Raw genomic sequence first — 25,478 nt, 5'->3', positions numbered from 1 at the left:
AATGTTCCAAATAAAGCTTTACAAAAATAGTTTTTTGACTTAGATTTTTTATTTTGATATAGTTGCAAGTACAAAAACATTAAAATTTGATAATTTAAAGTGTCATGGAAAAATTTTTAAACAACAGAACAATCATAACAAATACTTATTTACCAGATTAGTAAAATTCGAACAATTTAAAAAATATTCCTTTACTTAAATTCCAATTAAATTTCAGACATTACAACCTTAAAATAGTCCATCTTACAAAAATTATTTACTCGAAAAAAATCGATAATTTATACAGTTCAATCGTTTAACTACCAAAAATCTGACGTTGTCTGTGTATCTATAAAAGCATACAAAAACCCTTAAAATAACAAAAAAATATTTTAAAAACTGATTGAAGTAAAAATGTTCATGGAATCGACAGAAAATCTGCATATATTAAGTTAAAAAGAAAAAAAACAATTTATAAAAATAAACACTGTCATTGTTTTGAATTAAAAACGTCTAATTGAAAATGCTGAGTTAACATACTGGCGAAAACTGTTTTAAAAAGGTAAAAAAAAGTGCAGTTTGTGAATAGTAGACAAAAGTGTGAATTTCTCGTGTGTATAAAAAGCAGCAGCAGCGTGTATGCGTGTTGGATGAATTGCAGCTGAGTGATATGACGTCATAATAGCTTCTAGTTGTACAATGGATCGAAGACGAGCAGGGACGGTGGCAGGGCGCTCTGTTGTTAGCGAAATCGAAGTAGTTAAATGACAAACTAATACTTTGTTGAATATCCAGAAATAACTTTTTTTTACAAATAACTTTACTGTGTGAGTTTTAAAAGGTAACAAAACAGAGATATACTTTTCTACCAAGATAAATATATGGCGCTCTGACATTTTTTCTCCTTTTAAAAAATACTGAAAATTGTAACAATAAAAAATGCATCATGAAAGCTACAAACAACTAGAGATTAAATATAACTCAAGGCAGGAGTAGAAAAAAGAAGTAAAAAGTTGAGAATTGAAATAAAAGTTTACCACGAGGTGGAGGAAGTAGAAGGCATGGCGGGAAGGGAGGAAAACTTGCTGTCGGCGGGGAAGAGAGCTCGCAAGTCGGGCGAGTAAGAAGAAGACGACGGAGAGTCGCGCTGAACGAACTCGTTGAGGAGGGAGCTCAACCGACGCAGGGAGAAGAGAATTGATCGATCTTCAGGAGATGCTCGGAGGGAGGGTGGCTAGAAAGTGGTGGAAGGTAAAAAGAAATAAAAAGTTATCAAATGTAATGCAGAAAAGTAAAGTAAATTTTTAGTCAAAATAAAAAGTTATTTGTACAGTATGCACCTTTTCAGCTAAAGTATTTCAGTAGATTTTACCTGATGAAAAGATGCTTAGAACCTTTCAAAATGCGCTGTAGAAGTGCTGTGTCACAGACTTTGCAAATGATAAAAAGTGTAATTAGAAAACTACTTTACCAGAATAAAAAAGAATAACTGGTAAAATAACATATAAAAGCTTTAGGTACATGGTAACCAAAAACGTTTTAATAATTATTTTTAAATACCAATAAATAAAATGTTTTTCAATACCAATTACCTAACGTTCTTATAAACAAAAAAAAAATGATAATTTTAAAAAAGTTTTTACTATAACAAAAAAAAAAGTATATTTATATATGCAAGTTATACTAAAAAAATGATTAGTTTATTTTATCATTTACGTATAAAAAACAAACTTTTTTAGTAGAACTGTTATGTTATGTAATTTTATAACTAAATTATTTATGTTTCAAATTTGAATTAATAAAAAGGAGCTTTAAGTTTTTATTTAAAAATAAAACCTATTTAAGATTGATACACTTGAAAGTATTTTTGCTAGTTATCAGTTTTTTTCTTGTTCATCAGAAGATTTTAATCAAAAACTAGTGCTACCGTGTAACAAGCAAGTCATAAGATTTGTAGTAACAATTTAAGAAAAAGAAAAACAAAAAAACTTAAGCCTAAAAGCACTCAATTTGTTAAAAAAAAATTTAAGCTTAAATTTATCAAAAGTGTTAAAATAAATTGTTCTAAATGACAAATAATAAAACCTATAGTTGATTTAAATACGCATTAATTTTTGAATATTAAAGTTATCGTAGTTCATTTAATTCAAAAGAATGTTAATTTATTAAATAAAGTTCACACCAAAGTACACACTATATGCAAACTGATGATGTAATTATGTTGCCCTTTAACTTGAACGTCAATTGAAGTTGATTAGTAATACTATTTAATTCCTAAGCAGTCTTATGGACTGTCCGACTACTGGTAAACAATTGTTACAAAACAGATATTTTTCTGATAATTTCAACCAACATTTGGTTTTATCTAGTAAACTAATATTGCTAAGTTAATATATAAGGCTAAAACAAGTAAAAAAAAATGTTTATTCTTTTATATTACAAATATAACTACATTCTACTTTAGTAAAATCGTTTTTTTCTTGTATGCATACATTTGGTTATTTACGCAATTTTATCCTATTTTTCATTGTTTTAGACAATCTTATATATCTATCGAACACATACTTAGAAATAATAAAAATTTAATAATCATTTAACATATTTAAATACTGTTATTTCTATTTATTAAACTATTTTTTCTAATAATTGAGTCAACTTGTTTGTAACTTATGTAACTAAATACATAAAACTTACTTGTGGAATTTCTCTGTTTTCAAAGTACAAATCAGAACTTTCAATTGACTGTGTTTCAGCATTAGTATCTGAAATTAAATATTTTCCTATAACATTACGTACTGTTTACTACATTAGGAAAAACTTTAAGGCTGACTCATCAATAACTTATTCTTTTGACAATATTAATTAAAAAACTTTGTAAAAATAATTGGCTTAACTAAAAATAACACAGTAAAACTTAATTAGGTACAGATAAATAACACTCTCTAGTTTTTTGTGACAGTTTAATATATTTCACTACTTATTGTCAGAAACTTAGAGTAGAAACTAAACATAATTTATAAACAGTTTTTCACTAAAAGCAACGAAATTTAGAACTTATAAAGTGATCAATGAAAGTGTTAAACATTCAATGTTAAGCCTTCATTATATTAACTAAAGTACTAATAAAGGGAACAAAATGGTTAATTTAAATATATAGAGACACTTTGTAATCAAATTCTTCTTGTTTGCACAACTATGTTTTATTTTTATATCTATAAAAATAGCTTCTAACTTAACATACCAAAAATATTATTGCAATGATCAATAGTTTTTATTCTGGATATTTGGTAATTTTTAGCACAATCTTTATTGTTTATTAAATGTTCAGCAATTGAGGATCTTTTAGCAGCGTTTTCGGTTGCTATTGTCTTACTTTATATTTAGTTTCTGACGATAAATAAGTAAAATATACAAAACTGTCACAAAAAACTTAGAGAATGTTATTTATCTGTACCTAATTTAAAAAAAATCCTATGTTAGAAAAATCAAAATTTAAACAAAAAAACAACTTAATTTAAGTATATGAAGACTTGTTATGCCCTTATATAGCAAGTTTTGCAGCCTTTTCAAGTATTGATTGTTTTTAATTTGTTAGTGAAGTATTGTAGTATTGATTGAAGTAGGCAATTAAATTGTATTATTCAGTTTTTAAGACATATTACTTTAAAGTAAGCTTTTATGCAGGTATTTTTTTGGTACAATATATGAGATTAAACTTTAATGATTGAGCTTTAACTTTTCAAATCTACCAGTTTGCTACCATTCGATACAAGTCTTTACAATAAGGCTGAAGATTATTAAAAGTAAAGATGTGATGGTTTAATCCTTTTACTTAAGTAATTGAAGGACAAATCATTAAAAACGAAGTATTCCTTATAGTTTAAATAGTTTAAAATCAAATTATTGATATAAATTTTAAAGTTAATTTTTCGTTTAAGTCTTTAATTATAAAAGTTTAAAAGGTAATAAAAAAAAAACATTTAACAAGAAACTAGCACCATTTTGTGTTTTTTAGACATCAACTTTAATCACAGAAGTCACATTTGAAAAATTAAGTATTGAGTTTCATTTACAAAGTTTATAAAAATTTTAAAAATTCTGATTTTTTTTTTGTTTATTAAAATTTGTAACATTTGAAAGAAAAAAGCTGGATTCAAGTTTTTATACGCAAAAAAACTTAAGAACACTATTTAAAGTTATTAAACAAATAAAAAAGTAAATACATTGAATAGATTAAACTTAAGCGTATAATAATGATGCCTATTTTATTAATAAGATTAGTGTTTTTAATTGTTTTCTAAAACAAAAATGCAAAGCAGTTTAGAATAAATTAATTTTACTTTAAGTAATTTCAGTAGAACAAAAGAACTCAGATGCTAATAAAATTCAAAATAATAATATTTTTTTGTTTGAAAGGTTTCATAAATAATTTTAACCTAAAATATTACTTCTTAATTTTCTTAATCTAAATACACTGTTTACAAACTTTAAATAAAATATTCGTTCATAAACAAACTCAGTTATTAAAAAATTGCAGGCAGGAAATAAATGTTTATAATTGAGAATATAACTTTACCGCATATATGCTTTTATAGAATACAAAAAGTAAAAACAAACAGCTTATAACAAATTTAAATTTAGTATACTTTTATTTGTATTGAAATAGCAAATTATATACAGTAACATAGACCTTTAGCATATAAAATGAAAACATTAAACTTTAAAAGCAAATGACGGTATAGTTGAATGGTTATAAAAAATATGACTTCTTTTTTTATGTAGATTGAGTATAAACTGTTATTAATAAACTGTATATAAAAATATCTCAATCGTTTATCAATATAAATAACAAGTGGTAAACAAACAAAACTATAAATAAAAATCTAAACAACAAAAAGCATGAAATAAATTTCCTAATGTGTGTTTTACGTCACTGTATAGGAACGCACCGCTTAAGATTACATTTCATTCACCATTTGGCTGCTCCTTACAAGCCATTTAAAATGCGGTTAATATAAAAAACTTATAATTTTTTTGAAAACTTTAATTTCACAGTTGTTTTTTGTGTAAATAAAATCAGAAAAATAACTTGACTACGGTGAATTCGAGCTAATTAATTTTTTTTAACAAAGTCATAAAATGATCAAAAAATACAATAACACGGAGAAAAATGCAAATAACATACGTTTTCTTAGAACTTTAATATGAAAAAAAAACTTTATTTTTTTACATATCATATGAAATGAGTACATGTAAAGAAAATAAGTCAAGACTATAAAAACACAAGTTTCAAAAAATAAAACAAAGCCTCGTGCTTGATTTTGGCATATAAATTCAAGGTAACTTTTTTGATAGTTTTCTAAAAACTTTTCAATCTTCTTACACTCTAAATAAAAATTATATGCAAATTATAACTTTCCGGATACGAAAATCAAATTTAATAAAAAATAGTTACAGTATACAAGTTAAAATTAACACTAATTGCATACGCAAACACACTGGTTCCAACTAACATTTGCTTTGGAAACCATCTGAACCAGCGCATGCAGCGATTGCCAAGTAAAAAACAAGAGGCGGTTTCTAATGAAAACACGCTAATCAAGCTTAACCTATGACAGCTTTCAAACTGTTTAGCGCCGGAGCGAACAGTTAATCAGACCGCCGCAATCTAATTAAGCTACCGTCTAAACTGGTGCCAGGGCCTTCTGTTAATTGGAAGGCGAGCGTAAGTTCGAGAAACTCGCCCAAAACAAGCGGGCTAGAGTTGCGCAAACTTGTTTGTAAAAAAAAATCGTAAACAAATGTTTAGTGAAAGAGTTTAATACAATTTCTCATGGGTCGAACAGTTTGTTCGAAACTCAACCGCACATTCTGCTTGCACATCCTGTTGAAAATTATCCGGCTAATTCGATTAGCACAAAATGATTAAACATCTTCCTTCGGTGCATTTGACTGACTGGTCTAACTTGTCAATCATTCTAAAGTAGTTGCTTTAACAAAAAAGTAGATATTTTTTGTTTTCATTTTTTAAATAACGTTTTTTATAATACTTCAGAGGTAAATTTTGGGTTGGTATCAAACTGTTTGAAATAATTGGTCACTGAAACAAAATTGTTGTCACCTTGGGTATAAAAAGCATAATATTTGGCAACAAAAATTTTTGTTCACACAACGCTTAACCTATAAACAAAAATACTTGGTTAGGCTTTTAAACTTAAACTTTTGTCAACTTCAAGGTTATTGTAAAACAGGCAACAAAACGTTTTGCACTACCACCTACTAAAAAACTCAACTCGGCAAATTTATTCAGTAAACAGAGATCAACAAACCTGCTTTTTGGCTGGTGAAGCTTCCCCGTTGCGACCTACGGCTTCCCTGACGACGCTTGATCGGATGGACGCATTCTGGCGACGGAAGTTTCACGCAAGGGGAACCACCAGTGGTATAAAATGGCTCCATGTCGAAGTTGTCTCTTGCTGCATCTTTCGATCGCTTAAAAAGAATATTTAAATATTTTAATTAATTTTATCGGTAAAAGAATTTGCAGTTTCAAACAGTTAAGTCGTAAAAGAATTTTTTATATGCGTACACTTGGTGAGTTATATTTTTGGTTGCGTATTTTGTAAGTTATTGTTTTAATCATTAACATTTAATTCAAAATACATCACATTCCAATTGTCCTTCTAACTTTAAATTAATGTTTTTTAATGCTTAACCAAATCAGCAACACTAGGCTTCACAACATGAATATCAACAACATTTCTTTTAAAAACAAAAATAAAAGGTCATTTATTTTTACTTTAATAGCTAAAAATGTTAAATACTTAAATGCCATTTGGTAAGACTGATACACGGTTTTCTTATCGCTTTGGTTATTTAATAAGCTGATAGAAACAAAACCTTGGTTTTAGTCATTATTTAGATTTTTTTTGTGGTAGTGCAGCTTACTGTAAATTTTACAAAGGCAACAAAATATCGGCTAAGCTAAAAACTACCAAAAAACTTAATTTTAAAGTAGAACTAAATCAAGTATACCAAAAGTTTAACGGTAAAACTAAACCTATACTTAAATTTGTTACAAGTCTATTAGCTTTATTTTTCAATTGTTTAATAAAAAATAATAATTACTTTCAGCAAAATATTGAAAATGAGTTTAAGTAAGCTTACAAACAAATTTAATCTGCGTATTGGTACATTGTTAAAAGGAATTAAGTTTATTTTTATACTGAATTAAAAATGCTAGCAATAAAACTATTTTTAGTTGATTGATCAATTTCTTAATACTGAAAAACATATGAAACTTTATGTTTTCAAAAACGCGTCATTTCAAGAAAAAAATAATTTGTAAAAGTTATAAGAAAATAAATTTAAATGACACTTATAACTAACTTTTAAATATAACTTAATCTGTAGCTATGGTATATGTAAAGTAAAACTATGAAAAGTTTTAAATCCCTTAAGGATTTTAAACTCATTTCCTATCAATTAGCGAGACAATAATTGTTTTGAAGCCTACTTATTGAACTATGGTGTTGTGAATAAACTCAAGTGCAATAATAAAACTTCTAAAGTTTGAAAAAAGGGTCGCCTTTAAAACTAATTTGTTTACTATAAAGTATTTCAGTTTATAGATAAATTTTGAACTTTTGTTCTCAATAAACCATTTCTTTGCAGTGAAACTTAATGTATACATCCATAGTTCAAGTTACATGATAATTTATTTCAAAGCTATCATAAACTACCTTTATATTCTAAAATAGTTTTTGTAAAAAGTAAATAATTTCCAAAAAGCTAAGTTCAATATTAAATGTTATTATATAATAAAAATCTAAAAGAAAAAAGTTAACTGTATTGAAACACTCTGTAAGTTAGATTTATGTACTGATTAGCCCAATAAGAAGATGAAAATAAAAGGGTAAGTGATGAAAATGTTATAAAGAAATTATAAGAAATATGAAACATTTATGTAAAAAAAACTCATTAGTTCAAATAACGAAAACTATAAGTAAAAAAACTAAGTTTTAAAAGAAAATAAAAAGAAAGAAAAAACCTGGAAAGGATTTGAGAAATAAAGTTGTTTGCTTTTTGGTGGTATTGGTGGAGGGAGTTTCCCTTTTGTGAGAGTGTTTGAGGCCAGGGACGGAGGAGGTGGAGGCTGCAGGGCCAAAGACACGGTGGTATCGGTCCGCAGGGTGGAAAACGACGCCATGTCGTCCGCCGTGTCCTGCGCTGTTTCCTCGGGAATGTTTTGGAAGCGGTTGCCGCGGCGATCGGTAAAGTTGACGCTCCGCTTGAGCAGCTGCGACCCGTTCTCCCGCCTCACCGCCTCCATGAACCGGTGCACCTTGTCGTCGTAAATATCACCATCCATGCTACCCCTCTCCTCTGTCATCCGCTTCAAGTGCGAGTACCCGCTCTCCCCGCTCAACCGCTGCAGCGTCTTGTCGAGCGGATGATCGAAGTAGGAGAGGAAGGCGCTCTCGCTGTCGATGAAGCGGTCCTCGTTTGTTTGTGGCTGTTTAGGTGAATCCGCTATGTGGTGGTACAGTGGTTGGTCGAGGTGGAAGGTGAGCTGCTTGTTTCTGCTGCGCGGGAGGGTCGGCCTGGTCACGCTCGTGTCCAGCGTGCTGGAAGGCGTGCTTCTCATGCGGGCGGGCCTGGGCGGCGCGGACTGTTCGGAGACCGGGTGCACCGCCTTTACCAAGTTCAGTGAATCCCCGAAATCGTCCAGGTCGGTTTCGCGCAGGTAAAGATCTTGGGAGCCTTCCGAGGGAGGTAAATTTAAACCAACTTCATCGTCTTGGATCTTCAGGGCGGAAATGGCGTCCTTGACGCTTTCCAGCAGGTCCGAGGCGCTGTCGTGAGTCAGGTCCTTGGGGTGGTTGTTCGCGGCGACGGCCATGGCCAACGATTGAGTGAGGTTCTCATACAGCGACGAATCGGCCGCCAGAAAAGACATCAGGTTGTCTTCCGCCTCCTGAGGCGCTGCGCTGCTGTGCTTGGAAGACCTGTTGGTCTTTTTCCTCAACCGGCTCAGCAGCCCCTTGACTTTGGCCAGCCGCTTCTTGGCCTGCCTGACCATCGCCAGGATGGTCTCGTCTTCGGGGGCTTCCCCTTGTCGAGAGTCGACCTTGTTGGAGCTGAGCGGGCGGCCGCTGCTGGACGAATGGGAGAAAGTGGTCGTGGTGGTGGCGTCCGGGATGGGAGGGGGAAGAACGAACCTGGTGGCGGGCAGGTTGTAGATGTGCCGGTCCATGGAAACTTCGGTGCTGTGGTCGGTTGCCAATGGCGACGGTGACGTCATGTCGCCGTCCAGGAGGCGCTTGAGGTAGGCGTTTTGAGAGGAGGCGATGAGAAAGTCGTCGTAAGTCGACAGGTCAGAAGAAGAAGAAGGCTGTGAAAAAGAAGAAAAAATTGAAAATTTAAGAGTTTGAAATGAAAATAAGTGTAAGAAAATAAGAAGAAATGAAAGAAAGCTTGAGCAAACATACAAAAGATATAAATTTATGAAATATTAGTCAAAAACATAAATAAATTATTTTGACTTTTTGTTTGATTTAAAATGTAAAAAATAACTTAACTAACATTTATGTTCTTTGTAACTGTGTATATGACAAAAGCTAAAAATTTAAAAATGTTTTTTTGTCTTTGCACCCTGAAACTTGCTTTGCAAAAACTAATGACGATAAATACAAATGATAACTCAAAAGCATTTAATAAACCTAAAATTTTTCTGAAATAATGAATTGAATTCTTTTTCTTCAAAACTTTAATTGCTTTTTACAAACTGAAAATTCCAACTTTTATCTTCGACGAACAGTGCTAACTCGCACTGATGTAGCATAATACTAGGGGCTTATCTAATTTAACATGTAAGTTCGATAAGTTTTTGTGACCTATTAAAGCAAAGATTGACATGCGTGTCGTCATGCGAAAATTTTCAATTAAATGAGCACTGGTGACAAACAAAAGTTCCATCAATGACGACTTTTGCTATACTTCGTCACAGTCTGTACTCTGTTTCAAAAAATAAAACAAAAACGCTTAAAGTTACATAATTAAATTATTGTGAGCTATAAATGTTGTAAAGTTATGAAAAAAATTAAATTTCTCATTCTTGTATGAAAAGTAAAGAACGAGATAAAACTACGAGCAAAAAAAATAACTTAAAACAATCAAGTAAATGGTTTTTATCTCAAACATAAGAACCTGAACAAATGTAATAATCTTATTATCAGCAATTAAGCAAAAGTTCAGAGTTCGCCGCGGTTGCAATTTTGAATAAGTAATTAAGCCAAATGAGCCAAATAATTAAGAGATGCTTATAGGTAATAAGCGATCATTGTGATATATCACCAATTATCCTAATGTTACATTGTATACCCTACAAATCTTTAGTAATTAGTCATGTCATGATTATTTTTTGCGGCTTGCGTTAATACCAGTGTTTATTCTTTGCTCAATCTAATACGGCGTAATATCATGAACTTTCCAAATAGTTAAGTATGTTTGAGTTTTTTGAAACATAGTAAAAAAACCATAAAAAAACAAGTATTCATTGTAGTTTACAATAGCTAAAAAATATGTAAATATTAACCAAAAATACAACAAAGCAATAAAACAATATATTTTAAGCTATAGTATTGAAAATGAAAATGTTCAGTACAATCGTATTTTAATATAATTAAACGTATTTAACCATGTGGTTTAAATTCCTTTACAAACAACTTTAGTCGACAAACTTTGAAAATTAATTGTTGCATAAAGAAAGCAAAGTTAAGTTCGAACGTTCCTTTTAAATTATTCAAATAGCAACAAGAAAAACGTTTTTGTAAGGCGATTTAAAAACCGCTGTGATCTATTGCCAATAAAAAGATTCTTCGTCTAAAGTTTGAATTGTAAATAAAGAAAAAAAAGTATGTTTATCCAATCATTGTTGCATTCCGGACGCTTTTGCAACGATTACCAAAGCTTTGATAATCTTAAAATTGTAGAAAATTGCCATTGTGTCGAACCTTGCAAAAAGTAAAGCGAATTAAAGAGTTTATCGCATTTTGCTAAACTGCAAAGTGTCAAAGCTTGCTACTAAAAATCGGTAATTGCGTCTTGCTTCGATTTTATTTACACCGAACGAGAAAACAGGAAGTCATTATCGCACAAACTTTTGTTTAATTTCATACCATTAATAACTAAATTAAATCACAAAGTTTTAGAAGCAACAAAAAAAATCATATGTCAGTAAATTCGGAAAATAAAAGATGCCGCTAACTTTAGCGTACTTATGATCTGAAAGCCACTAAAAAAAAACAAAAAATGACGCAACAAAACATGAAAGGCTCACCTCACTGCCAGGCATGGTGCAGGTTGTTGCGTTGAAGTCGCCAATCAAACCAACTTTTTCCTCGCTTCTTTTATCCTGCTCTAATTGGGCAATCCTTTGTTTTAATTTGCTGTTTTCAAGCGCCAACTCGCTCACTTTCTTGTTCAGCTCGACCATTTGCTGCGAGTTTTGTTTGTTTGAAAATGCAGTTTTAAATGAGAATTTTACAAATAGTTTTGATGTAAAGACGTATGGTGCGATAGCTTCAGACAATTAAAATAGAAAAAGATCGTAATTTAGATAACGAACAGCAATTTTCTAGGCAATTTGCTAAACTAATCATTAAGAGAAAAATATAGGTTCTCACACAAAAGTTTTGAACGTTTTCCAACTAGTAAGTAGTTCAAAGTTTATATATTTAAAGAATTTTTGTTTCCTAAAACTTAAATACAGTTTTACAAATTAAATATTTTCCATTCACGACCGGTTTTAATGGCAAAAAATTGTGACCTTTTCAAGCAAATTAAAAATATAAACTTAGAAAATATTCTCAAAACTTAGAAAATTAGAACCTTTTTCCTAAAACTTAGAAAACTATAAAATTAGTAAACATTAAAATATAACTAGAAATACATTTTTTTATTAAACTAAAAGTTGTAACTTATATAATAGTTAATTATAATGCTGATATACAATAAAGATATCTTGTAAAGTTTATTTCTACAATAATAAGGTAATTTGATAACCAACAAAGTATTTGAAAAGCTGTAAAATACTTGAACTAATTTTTTTTATTTTAGTTTAAATAGTTAAACGAACTAAAACAATATTGACCAAGTTTAAAGATTAGCTAATAAAAAAAATTAGTAAAAATAAAAAGTTTATGTATATATTTAAACTTGTGTCAATAGTTGTTTATTTTTGATGCAGATTGAAACTGACATAGAAAAAAAATAATCTATTACAAAAAGTTGTTATGTTAAAATATATCTAACAAGAAACATACAAATTATACAAAAAACTCAAGGTAAAAACAAATAAGATTTACTGATACAAAGGAGTCACTACTATTTTTCCTTTTCTCTACTTTACGTTTCTTTTTAGTAACAAGCTTCAGAAACTCCATATTATATGAACAGCAAGCACGTTATGATCAGCAAGAGAAACAAACTGAATCAATTCTCTCTCGCGATAAGTTGTAAAGAAAGGGTTTTTATTAGTATATAATTAAATCGTCTACCGCGATAATCTATTTATAGTTCAGAATCAAACACGTAAACATCTCTTTAATCACGTAAGTATTTGTATAATTATTTTGCTTTTTAATTATCTTGCTAGTTTTTATTACATCCTCGATTTTATTGCCTATTGTTAACAAAACAAATTTATTTTTTTTCTTCAACCAATAAAAATTATCACTCATCTTGCTGAATATATTTTTAAGGTTTTCAGTCGTACCTTTTTTACAAAAAAAGTATCTATCTCTTTTGTCATCACTACTATCTTCGCTGTCTTTATTTAGATATTAAGCAGTATTTAATGTTGTGAAGCTTTAAAAAGTAAGTTAAAATTAATTAACTTTTAATTAAAAAGCAAATATAAACAAATTAATATGTTTAAAAAAAGAAAAGAAGTAAGCAAGCATTAGTTTTTGAATATTTATTTTTGACACTTTTGTAACTTAAAGTGATGTTTGTATCATAAAGCATAATCTAAATGACATATTTTAGTTGCAATTATAAAAATAAAAAACTGTAAAATATCAAGATATAAAAAACTTACTTGTTAAAATTTAACTCTTTACATAAAGACGATTTATTTTTAGATTTTAAACGGCCTATTTTTAAAAGTTTGCGAAACTAAATGAACAAACTTTATTGTCTAATCTTGTTTCTTCGACTTTTTTGACCTTCATGTATTCCTCATAAGCCACATCAAATGCCTGGCCAATCGTTAATGTTATGTTGTTTGCCTAAAATATTATAAATATTTTTAGTGTGATACTTTTTTAGCTCACTTAATTCCGAGACTTTTTGTATTATGTAACACTTTTCAAAATTCACCTTTTGTTCAAGTTATTCTAAACTATAATATTGTATTATAGTAAAGTAATAAAGCTACTTTTAGAAATAAAATATTAAATTTTAGAAGAAAAAAAAGTTTAGAAAAAGTATAATTAATTTTTTAAAACGAAACACAAACAACTATGTACATATTCTTAAATTACTCTAGTCAAATACTTTTAATAAAGTCAAATTTTATTATTTACAAAGTAGTTCTATTAATAAAATAAAACATATTATTAAAAAACAAAAAGAGTTTCCTAAGTTAAACTTTATTTCTTATAAAAATTGTATCACAGAATACGTGATAGTATAATAAATTTATAAAAATGTTTACCTTAAATCCTTAAAATAGGTTTTAAACGTAGATATGAATATTTTATTCACAATTTAAATACCAAAATGGAATTAAGTTATAATTGATTTATGTTTTTTAAGTTCTTTAACAAATCACAACTTACTTAAGAAATTGTTTATAATAGGTTTAGCTAAAAAAACTACATAATGTATCTTTTAAATTGATCTTAATTTGTAATAAATATAGAAACAATTAACAATTTACCTTTAAAAAATTATACTTTTACTTCTTTCAGATAATTAGTTATAGCATAGAAGTCTGTCTAAAAGTAGCTTTTAAAGTACAGATAAGTAAAAACCTTGTATGAATTAAAAACTCAAGAAAAAAAAAATATTGCTTGTAAAAAAGTTTGAAGTTTGTACCCCATTAAATAATCAAAAAAAATCTAAAAATATATCAAAAAAATAATTAAATGAACTTTTTATGTTTTAAAAAAAATAGTTTAGGAAAATAAAGTATAAACAATGGTTTTTATTTCTTAATTATAAACGTTACTTACAATATTCATAAATCTTAAAAAAGGTTATGACACAAAAAATTTTTTGCATAGAAATTAAATGCAAACTTAATCGGTTTAATTCAATTTAAATTACCTCATTCAGCTTACAGACTGACACTTCTTAGAATAAAGTCATAAAAACTTTTAAATTAATCAATCTTATTTTAAATTTTTTCTTTAAATCATAAAAAAGTAAAAATTAAAGTTAAGTATTACAGTGACAAATAATTTTATGTATCTCTTTGAATGGTAGAGCAATACTAAATATTTATCTATTACAACTCTTTTTTTAATTTAAAACCGTGTGAACTAGCTTGTTCAAGTTTCAGATTTAAAACATCACGATAAAATAAAAATTAACATAAAAAGGCAATTTTTTTTTTCTTAAACTACAATTATGCTACATCTAATAATTGTTTTTTGAACAAACGCCAGCACTTAATTTGACGAGATTGCAAATGACAAACACACCTCGTTGGCCGATTCGAATCCAAAGCAGTAGTGCGTCGAGTCAATTTTTGCAATGAACGAAAACAAGTGCTTGTCTTTTTTGTCGTCGGAACAAAATGATAAGTTCTGAAGCGGAACGCTGAGCAACTGCATCTGTAAAATTAATAATTGTAATAACTGTACTCAATCTCAACATGAAGCAGTAATACAAACTGAAGTGTACATTTTTATTTTACATTTGACAAGTTTTAAATTTAGTTTGATAATAGATGATCTTTATCTTCAACAAATTGCACATGTTCTAACAAATACGCTCATAAGCAAAACTATAAACACACTTAAAAACAATATTTGTGTAAGGTTTAGAGAAGAAAAACTAAATTAACTCGAATTACCTTACAAGTTAAATAGTACAGTTAAAGTTTAAAAAAATGTGTTTTTGTTAAAAGCAATTATTCATTTAAAAAATGCAAGAGCAAAAAAAAATAGTGAAGTCTTGTAAACATTTAGTAAATATTGTTATACTAACTTTAAATGTTTTGTTTATCATCAACAACTGGACTGAATGATAATACTTAACTAAAACTTAAAAAATATTATATTTGGTAATTTTATAACGGATATCAAAAAACACTTGATAAACCTAAATTTGAAAAATCAAAAAGAAATGTTTCTTCTTTTGTTAAGCATTTAACCCAAAAATAAAGCTTTAAAGATTACAAATATAAATTTGTTAGTAATTATTTTTAAAAGAATAATGAATTCCTACAAGCTTTTAAACTTTTCGTGTTCAAAACAACTGTACTCAGTTCTTTTAAGTCATATAGCAGATTGAAGTTTTTAATGTATAACACCTAAAAAATACAAGTAGCCGTTATTTTAAACTAAAACTCAAGTAAAATTTTATTATTTATTGGTGTATAGTGTGTTTATAGGTGTGAGAATTTTCAATAAATTGTAAAGTAGCGTTTTAGGTTTTTTAAATGTTGTTTGTTTAAAATATTTTAGTTAAAATTTTAAACTGTTTAAAGTTGCTATGTTTATATAACAAAACATGTTTTTAAACAAAACAAATTATCTCCCGAAAAAATTATTCTTTTCATCAATTAAGCTTTAATTACATTTTTATAAAAACAAAAACCTGTAAAAATTTAAATTTATTATTACCTACTTCATTTTTATTAAAGAAAAAAGTTTAGTTAGTTTTTATCATTTGTAGAAACAAACAAAAAGGTACATTTTTACATTTAGGACTGTATACTAGTAGCTTATAAATAAAAAAAACCTTTGGTCCTTCTGCAAATTTTAAATATTTTTTTGCAATATTTAACTGCAGTACAGAATGTTTAACTTAAATAGATTACTGTTTTAAAATCATTACAAAAACACTTTTTAATGAAAAATGATAGGCTAAAAACATAAAATTTCCATGCAAAATTCGCTGATTTGAAAAACTATAAAAAAAATTGTAAAATATGTTCATCCTCACAAAAACCATTTTTGCAGTAAAGTATCTTTTAGACCAAATTCCAAGTTAAACATTATTAGTTACTAAAGCAACCATAATATTTTACAAACCTTTGTTTTATATTCAATGCAGCTTATACAATTGATGTTAATATTCAAGATGACTTTTTTTGGCTTAACACCTTCAGATTGTTTTATTTGTTTTTGAAAGGTCAGTTTGTGAAGCGCGCCTCTTACTACATCAATTCCTTTTTGATCAGCTACTTCGACTTTTCCTAAAAACTGTTTAAGATATTTTTCTCATTTTTTCATAATTAATTAATTAATTTTTTTAAAGAGTTAGGTATCATACCAACAAGCTAAATATACATTATGCTTGATACTTACTATATATTTTTTACATATAGTTTATTCTTTCAAGACTAATTTTCGATCAAAAACCTTGTCAGTATCTATAATATAATAATAGTGTTTTTTTTTACTTCATTTAGTTGCATTTTTAAATAATAAGAAATCGTAAATTTGATAACAGTGTAATTAATTTTTAGGCATTTCATTAATCAAGAACAACTTACTCTAACAGTATAAGAAACTCTGTTGCATAACAATGCATTGGCAGAGTGAAGCCACTTCTTTTTACTTTCTCCCTGAAAATCAGTACTAGAATAAACAAGTTGACAACATAAACTGAAAATTTAATAACATGTTGTTTGTTAAAAAAACTAAAACGGTTAGTTTACAAAAATAGCTCACTTTTAAATTTTAGACACTCTTAATATATAGAAAACAACAACTGAATATTGATGTATTTTAAATTAAGTGTTTGCTGTCAGAGTTTTATAAAACTTTTAAAATATTAGACAGCATTTTAAAATTAAAAATAAAGTGGTCCCAGCTAATTCAACTAGTAAGATTATTTTCAAAATAATTTTCAGCTAAAGTATTTTAAACAAAGTAACAAAAATATGACTTAGTTATACAACATGATAGTATAAGTAACTTGTTGACTAAAACTGTAAGTTTAAATTACAAGTTCAATATAATTTAGTAGTTCTACTAAAAACTTGACTGTTTAATGTATTTATATACTAAAACTATAAAATTTTAAATTGTAACAAAATTAATTGAATAAATAATCACTATCTAGAAGATCCTTATTTATTTTTTATTAGCAATTAGCCAGAAAACGGTAGTTAATAAACAAAATATATCATAAGTGTTATTTAGAATAAGTAATTTTTAAAACATTTATCATATTTGGACCCAGAACCCACTAGAACTTGTTTTAAAAAGTATCTAGATCCAACAGATTTAAAATTATTTACAAGTGAAAGATCAATATTTGAATATAAATTGAAAATTTGAAGTTTTAGTCAACACCGTTTTCTTTTATTTTTAAGTTTCATATAGTTTTTAAAAACTATTTACTGATGAATTTTAGCTGCAAATACTTAACTTATTCTACGAAAAAAAAGTTAAAAAATACTTTTGAAAAAACCACTTACCAAAACCATAACTGATTTTCATTCAGAATTTTTGAATGATTTGAAAAAATAATAATTAACTCTATATCTGTTATATAAACTTAAAGTTTTAATATTTCTGTTATCAAAAAATTAATTTGCAACGTTTTTTTAAATCAGTTGTTTTAAATGTAGTATTATATATTTTCAAAATTTACCTTTTAGTTCGAAACAGCTCTAAGCATTCGAACACATAACCACTGATTTGTTTTAATATAGTAATAAGTTGAGTATATAGTATTTGATTTTTATTAAAAGCCTAACATTACATTATATTTTTTATGTCATTGTCTTAATCAACTCCATTTAGATTTGTATACTATAATGTTCAAAATTCGTTTTTTACTTTGGTTAAAATGCTACTAAAATTTATAAAACAACTTCTTTCATTTTAAAATGTTGTTATAATTTTTAACAGGTATAAAATTGTAAAATACTTCTTAATTCAACTTGTCTTTTTTATTGAAAGTAATTTGAAATAAAAATCAGCTACAGCAGAAATGTTAGAAAAAAAGTAGTCATAGTATTATGCAAATTAAATAATATAGTACTACAGCAGTGCATTAAAACATTTAAAACCCTTTTCACTAACCTAACTTACCAATAACATATTGCTAACTAAACAAAAAACAAGCTCTCAAAAGTTTGGTCTAAAGTACAAATAAAATTTTAGTTATCGAGTCATACACCATGGATACAGTTTAATGTCTTGTCCAGAATCATAACTTTAAGTTTAAACTATGATCTATAACCTACCTTACCTAAATATAAAACAGATAAAGCAAAAATAAAATGATTAAAACTAAAAAAAAAGTTAACTTTTAGCAATCAGAAGCACATTGATATTGAAGCTGAAAGTTAAAAAACTAGTTAACTTCAACCTAAAAATAATTTTTTTTTTTAATTTTGTTAAAAACATTACACATGACAAAAAAAATATATGGAAAAAATACTTAAAAAACTTTTAAAGTTATTTATTTAAGTAATAAAATTTAACTATCAAAAAACAAGTTAGTAAAAAATAAAAAAACTAAACAAGTTCAGGTAGTCTAATAAAACAAAACAATATAAGCTTACTAATGTATTTCTAAGTTGACAGTTTTTAAACATTTGTGCAAAAAAATACATATGTAAAACATACTGCAGTGTTTTACATTGACAATTTTCGTACATATGTGCTAAAAATCACAATTGTGTAAAATTAAACATTATATTGGAAAAAAAAATGGATTTTAAGTTTTACATTTCAGTAAACTTGAAAAATATATATACAAATATTACTTTTTAACTTAATCTAACATTATAAAACTTTAATAAAAGACTCTAAAGTTTGTTGAACATTAACAGTGATTTTTATGAGTACCTACATGTAATTTTAAGAAAAATTAAATTTATATATAAAAATGTTCTCACAAATCCTAAATTAAGTCACAATATTTTTTAGTTTTTTGTGATTTGTATTTTTTAAAATTAAAATTTAATTAAAAAGGCTGAGAAACGTTTTGCATGTAACATATGCTCCATTTTTTTTACTATGCATTTTAAAATAAACTTACTTATTTAAATACCTTTTTAATTAGACTCAGTGAAAAAACTATTTTGTTAATTAAATTTTGTTATTTATCATGGTCATTTACAGCCACTTGTTTTTACAAAAATTTTTCCAGTTTTTTCAAATTTCTTCCAGGTTTTTTAAAGTACCCACTTTTAGCTCTATATTTAATTTTAAGGTAAGAAACTGAGTTAAATAATATAGAAACATTGAAAAGATACTGTAAAGCTACTTTAAATGTGTTTTTTAATTAAAAAACTTTGATGATGACAAAATGTTTTTATCTATATGATAGATTTTTTGAGTCAAATCGGAATTCTACTACTGAACATGTTAAAATTTGACGTTTACTTTTTTTTCAAAACTTCTCAAATTACAATATTCCAGGTTAAGCGGCAACCCTAATTTATATTATTATAAAAACGTACAAACCAAAAGAAAACAGTAAATATTTTTCCTTTTCTTTCATTAGTTAAAAAAATATTTAGTGCTTTTTATTGAAATTTTTCAGGGGTTTCTAAAGTTTACTTTGATTGTTGTAACTGTAAACTTTATTGGTTTGCCTTTGTAATATTTTTTGTAGTCAATTAAGAAGGTAAATAATAAAGCTAAAGCCTTTTCTGCTCATGTCTTACTTCTAGTACTGAGTTTATTGTAGTTGTGTTACCTTTTCTTCTTCTTCGCTTTTTAAATTACTTTTTCTTAACTTATTGTTTTACTTCAACTAGCTTCTTATTTTTTATCACAAAAAGTATTTATTCTTAATCTTAATATCCAATATATTACCAGAACCTTTTTGTATCTTAGCATTTTTGCCATAATATAACTTGAATGTTATTTAAGGTTTCGCACTAACTACTATCTTAAAAACCTGCTTCATACAAACTGAATGTCTGGCTTTAAACAGGTTCTGGAGTAAGTTACACCTTTCTAGATACATTCTTTTTTTTTAACTTGATTACAAAAGCTACAAATTCTTTAATTCAGAAATTAAATTTATTTTTAATACTTACCTTTTAAATAAACTAGTAAGTTTCTATTAAGCTAGTTATGATATTTATTTTGTATAAGAAGCTTGGTGTCAAAAATACTTAACATTAACAACTTTTGCTAAAAAATTGTATGTCTTGGTGTCTAACCTTTTCGAAGTAGCCATAAAAACATTTTCCCATATTGTAAAATGATTTAAGGAGGCTCCTACATGTGAATACCTACCTGCCAGTAGTAAACTTTTCACTTATTAATAAGAGAATAAAAATAAAACTGCTCAGAAATAGTTGAGTATGAAAAGATCTGCAAGGCAAATGAATGACAAAGTATGTGAGTGTGACCTAAAGAAAAGAATAATCAAAATTTCTAAATCTGCTTCCCTACAAGATGTGAAAAAAATATCTCATACCTATCAAACAGAAAAAGAAATGACATAGCAAGTATTCTTATACACTTCAAGGATGATATGATAGAGCTAGATTATGTTTTTTTAAGGGCATAGGGAAGAAAACACATTTTTTAGTCTTTTCTGTCACATAAATAACAACACTACCATACCAGCTACTTTTTACCTTTGTTAAATTTTATAGCTACTTTTGAGATATAATCAATCAAAGTTAGAGAGTTCAATAGTTTTGTTTTTGGAGGTGGAAACTAAAATAGTTAAGTTAGACTTTTTTACTAAGATTCTACCTTCTCTTACATTTTATTTGAGAAAAATACCTCAAACTTTCAGGAAATATTTCTTTCAAGAATTAGAAAAAAATTGTAGTAAGGAGCTGTTGAATTTTTAACCTTTGTTAACAGATATAGCTTTCTGCATTTTCTGACTTGAACCAAATGGTTTTTTGTATAGTTTAAGTTCAAAGCAAAGGTCTTATCTATGATCCAGCCAAGCTTTAATGAATTGAGGACTTCTTTTCTGAAAGAATGAGCTACAAAATCCCATAAAATGCTGCTGCACTACAAATATATGCTGTTTGAATTGTCTTAGATGTTTTAACTCAAATGCTGCTTGCATTTTCTTATGTAAAAAAACTTGAAAATAACAATTATACTCTTAAGCAAAACAGGAGGATAGCATAGATAAATAAGTTAAACATAAATATAAATTCAAATATATTTATTTATATTATTAAACTTTCTAATAAAAACAGTTTTTGAAATAGTCCAAAAACCTATGGTGTACTTATTTTAATTGTTTATCTACTGGATACAAATAACATCATATAATTTACTTAACATCAACTTAAGTATCTTTTTTATTAAGGTAAAAATCATCAGAACTCACTCTTCCCTCTGCACAATAAACGCTTTAATATTTTACTTTCTAAAAAAGCATTATTAAGTTTACAAGTATATTTTCCTTCCAATAGAGGAAACTAGTACAAATAATTTAGAAAATAGTCAGTACATTTTAGTTGCAAAGTTATATTTGGTCCAATAATGTTCAAATCTGTGATTTATCTTTAAATAGCTATACAGCTTAGCTCAATATTTTAAAGAAAGAAAGAAAGACTATGGTCAATGGATTACAGTGAAGAAAGAATTTTTGTTCATCGAGCTTAACATCATAAATGTGTAAATAACTTAGATAAGTTTTATTTAGAACTTAAATAAAATTTAAATCTAAGATCGATGTAAATATTTGTCTTCCTTTAAATTAATTCTAAAAGAAAAAAAATACTATGCACTCTTTTTTAAACCCATTACTACCAATATTAACTATGAAAACCATAGTCTAACATAGGCACCAAAACGCCTCGTCACAAAGATTTCAATTTTTATGATCTTGTACCTTTATATTTTTCTTGTTGCCCTCTCTACAAGAGCAACCCAGAAAAATGCAATAAAAAGGTCAATAACAAAACAAATAGGGAGATGTGGTAAAATTGCTATAACTAACATACGTTCCTTTTATATGTTTAAAAAAAAAAAGTATATAAATTGTTTATTGAACAGAAAAAAACCGCCCAAAAAATAGGTCCAAAGACCTGGTGTACAAAAAAACCTTTCGGTTATCTAATCATACACCAGGACACAGTTTAATGTCATGTCTAGGACAATATAAAAAAGTAAAGCTATTAACTGTAGAGCATAACCTATTCTAATAAGATCTGCATTTCTATGTGGTAAGTACAAACAAGCAAAAACAGTCAGTATTTTCTTATAATTTTTTAAATGTAAATTACTAAGCTACAATAACTTTTCATCACACTAATAAATACTAGATGCATGTAAGAAAATTAGAACAAATAATTCACACCTATAAATATACAAATAAATGTTTAAAAATATTAAATCAAAAATAATAAAAAAACTTAACAACTACTTAAGTAAATAAAAATTACTTAATAAGCATCACTTAAAAAATAAATACTAAATAAGTTTCAACTATACATGTTCAACTATACATATTAAAGTAAAGCAATGTCATTATATGAAACAAATTATTACATTGAGCTTAGATTTTTTTAAACATAAAATACGTGTACCTTAGATGCTACCTTAAAGAAAATATAACAAGAAGAGTACTTTATCATGTAACTTAAAATTAGTTTAGATGAATAAGTTTAAACATTATTTTTTCTACTATCCATAAGCTTCAAGTGAAATGTTTTATTGTAAATGAAAAGCAGCATGCTAATAAAACTACCATTTAAGAAACTTTTTATTATTAATATTTCTAGATGAGGGTATTACCAATGGTAATGCAAAGTCGGTTTTATGTTACTAAAATATACATGTAACTTTATTTTTAACAAAAAAAAAATTTGTTTGATTAGTATTTGTTGTAGTTATTTTTTTTTTTGTTAACTTTAAAATACAAAATAAGCTTAAGTATCAAAAAACGTAGTATATAAGTATATAAGTTCTTATTAATACATTAAAACTTCAAAACTTAAAAAATAATATGAGCGTCTTATTCAAGGTTTTTTTTAGAAATTTAATTTTTGATTTTTTTTCTTAATTAAGTCCTAGAAAAAAAAAAGCTTTTTAAGTAATTCTTTAGTGTATTTATTCATAAGGGAGTTGACTTAATGAAAAAACTAAGAACCTTTGTCAAGTTTTGTAAATTTTTTAATCAGTTTATGATTGTTTTAAAACCGTCTTTAACAAAGTAAACTTTTATTAAGAATTTTTTATGAAAAATTTTTATAATTTTAGAATACTCAAACCAAAAAGATGACACAGCCGGTAGAAAAAGAAAAAGAAGAAAAAGCAAGTGTTATATTACAACCACCCATTTAGCTAAACATTAAAAACAAAGTTAGGAAAAGAACTTCTAATACTTATATATAGGAATTCCCTTAAAAACGGACCCCTCAATAAAGTTCTGAACCGAAACACAATCAAAATAAGCTATTCATGTAGAATCCTAAATTACCAAATCTAATCTCAAAATCATAGAGGAAAGAGAAATCCAGAAAAAATGAAACAACTTGCAATTGTAGAATTAGAACCTCATGCTCAGTGGAAGGCAAATGCTTTTCCAGAGTGTCAAATACTAAGCTACTTTCACATAAAATAACAAAGAACAGCATTATATTAGATCCACCGCAAGAAACTTTAAAACAAGATATAACGAGCATATGCATAGCTTCAGAAATAAAAATCTGAGAGAATCAACAAAACTAAGCTCATTCATCCAGGCCGCTAAGTTCAATGAAAGGATGATAAAGATAAATGTTAAATGGAAGATAATGCATAAAATTAATAAACGCAAACCCAGCAAAATGTGCACCCTGTGCAATGTAGAAAGATTGGAAATAGCATTCGCTAACAAAAAATCATCCCTCAACTACAGAACTGAGTTAATTGGTAAATGAAGGCAGTTCATTGAATTTTATTTAAAATCATAACATTGTTATGTCCGTAATTGCGAATTTCACTTTTTTATAAGTTTAAAATATTTGTGCTTGTATTTATATCGTATTTGTATTTTTTCTTTATATATATCTAATTTTATTTATTCGATCTATTTTTATTTTTATTTTATTAATATTTTTGTAGACCATATCTAATAAGTATTTTTGTTCATAACTTTTATCTAACTCCAATAATTACTCAAATAATAGCTCTTTTATAATTATTAATTGGCTATTAAGCATTTCGGAGTTTTTGTTAGTTTAACAGACTCATTTAATTTAATCATTATTAACTAGAACTTGTACTGATTGTTAGCACTTAATAGTAGTATATATAATTTTGTCTGTCTTACTTTTTAGAGCTTTAAAATCGTGATCATTGCGTTTGCATGAAACACTAGGTAAATAAGTATTATCAATTTGAAATAGTCTAATTAGTAATTTTTAAATGAAGGTTTAAAAAAAAAAGTATTAGCGTCTGCTTTCATGTCTTTAGTTTTACAAAATACTTTCAAAATTATAAATTAACTTTTAAAACCTTATTGTATTACGTATATAACTTTTAAACTAATCTGATAAACAATAAACTTGTAAAGTCTTTTAAATTGAACAATTTCTAATGTTTAAACAAAAGTTTTAAAAAAAACTTTAATTCGATATTACACTAATCAATTTTTTTTTTTAATTACTTTTAACAATATTAAGTAACTTAATTAAATTAAATGAAATTTAACTACAAATAGTTGAAAAAATAGATACGGCACAATTAAAAAAAAAATTAAACTACTAACAAAAACAAATTTTAAATATATCTGTCAAAATTAAAATATTGTCTAAAAACTTTTGTACAGAAATAGTAAATTTAAAATTAGTTTTATAGTTTAAAGTTTATCTAATAGAATAACTTACAAAATTAATCAATAAAGTATAAAGTTAGCTAAAACAAGTTACTTAATTTTTGTAAATATATTAAAAAGTCAGCTAGATAGCCATTTTACAAATCGAAATATTAACACATTTAAAAAGCTTTTGTTAAGATAACTTCTAGATAAAAGCATTGTTTTAGACTAATTCCGCTGTTTATTAAATTGTACAAAACTTTACTGTTTACAAATAACTGAACAATTGAAAATACTAAAACAGTTATATTTAATAATAGGTATTTGATTTATTTTTAGTCTACAATTTTTAAAATTTAGTAGATTATTTTGAATTTCATAATAATACTGCATCTATTTTATTTAAAACATTTTAGCAACCGAGTAATGTTTTGTACTGATAAACAATAAACATATTTCTGTTTAATTTTGTGTATAACCTTTTTTGTATACTGGATTCTAGAAAAATTTGAGGTTTTTATTTTAGATAATTGTATAATTTTAAATAATTCATATAATGTATTCTATCT

General features: G+C 26.8%; 1 protein-coding gene across 2 annotated transcripts; it reads right to left on the bottom strand.

Annotated features, from left to right (window-relative positions):
* Positions 1–166: 166 nt before the first annotated feature.
* Positions 167–17,731, bottom strand: LOC145834241 (uncharacterized). 2 transcript variants are annotated; one of them, XM_082941616.1, is made up of 11 exons: positions 17,642–17,731; positions 16,712–16,783; positions 16,248–16,418; positions 14,691–14,822; positions 13,173–13,271; positions 11,321–11,479; positions 8,030–9,373; positions 6,309–6,471; positions 2,674–2,741; positions 1,017–1,213; positions 167–715 (listed from the first exon to the last, which is right to left on the bottom strand). In XM_082941616.1, coding segments are annotated over exons 1-11 (2,415 nt in total). In that variant the 5' UTR covers positions 17,651–17,731; the 3' UTR covers positions 167–714. The 2 variants fall into 2 exon arrangements, with proteins under 2 accessions (XP_082797742.1, XP_082797743.1); XM_082941617.1 differs by lacking the exon at positions 1,017–1,213.
* Positions 17,732–25,478: the final 7,747 nt, after the last annotated feature.

The sequence above is a fragment of the Thalia democratica genome, chromosome 4 (assembly GCF_965202585.1).
Source record: "Thalia democratica chromosome 4, ktThaDemo2.hap1.1, whole genome shotgun sequence".
NCBI classification, from domain to species: domain Eukaryota; kingdom Metazoa; phylum Chordata; class Thaliacea; order Salpida; family Salpidae; genus Thalia; species Thalia democratica.
This window is presented reverse-complemented; position numbering and strand designations above follow the sequence as displayed.

Excerpts from the sequence above, each read along its gene's own strand:
- LOC145834241 (XM_082941616.1), bottom strand. Across the intron at positions 16,419-16,711 it reads GAGTTTCTTATACTGTTAGA|TTTTTAGGAAAAGTCGAAGT; the intron begins GTAAGTTGTTCT and ends TATCTTAAACAG. Across the intron at positions 6,472-8,029 it reads ATTTCTCAAATCCTTTCCAG|CGATCGAAAGATGCAGCAAG; the intron begins GTTTTTTCTTTC and ends ATTCTTTTTAAG.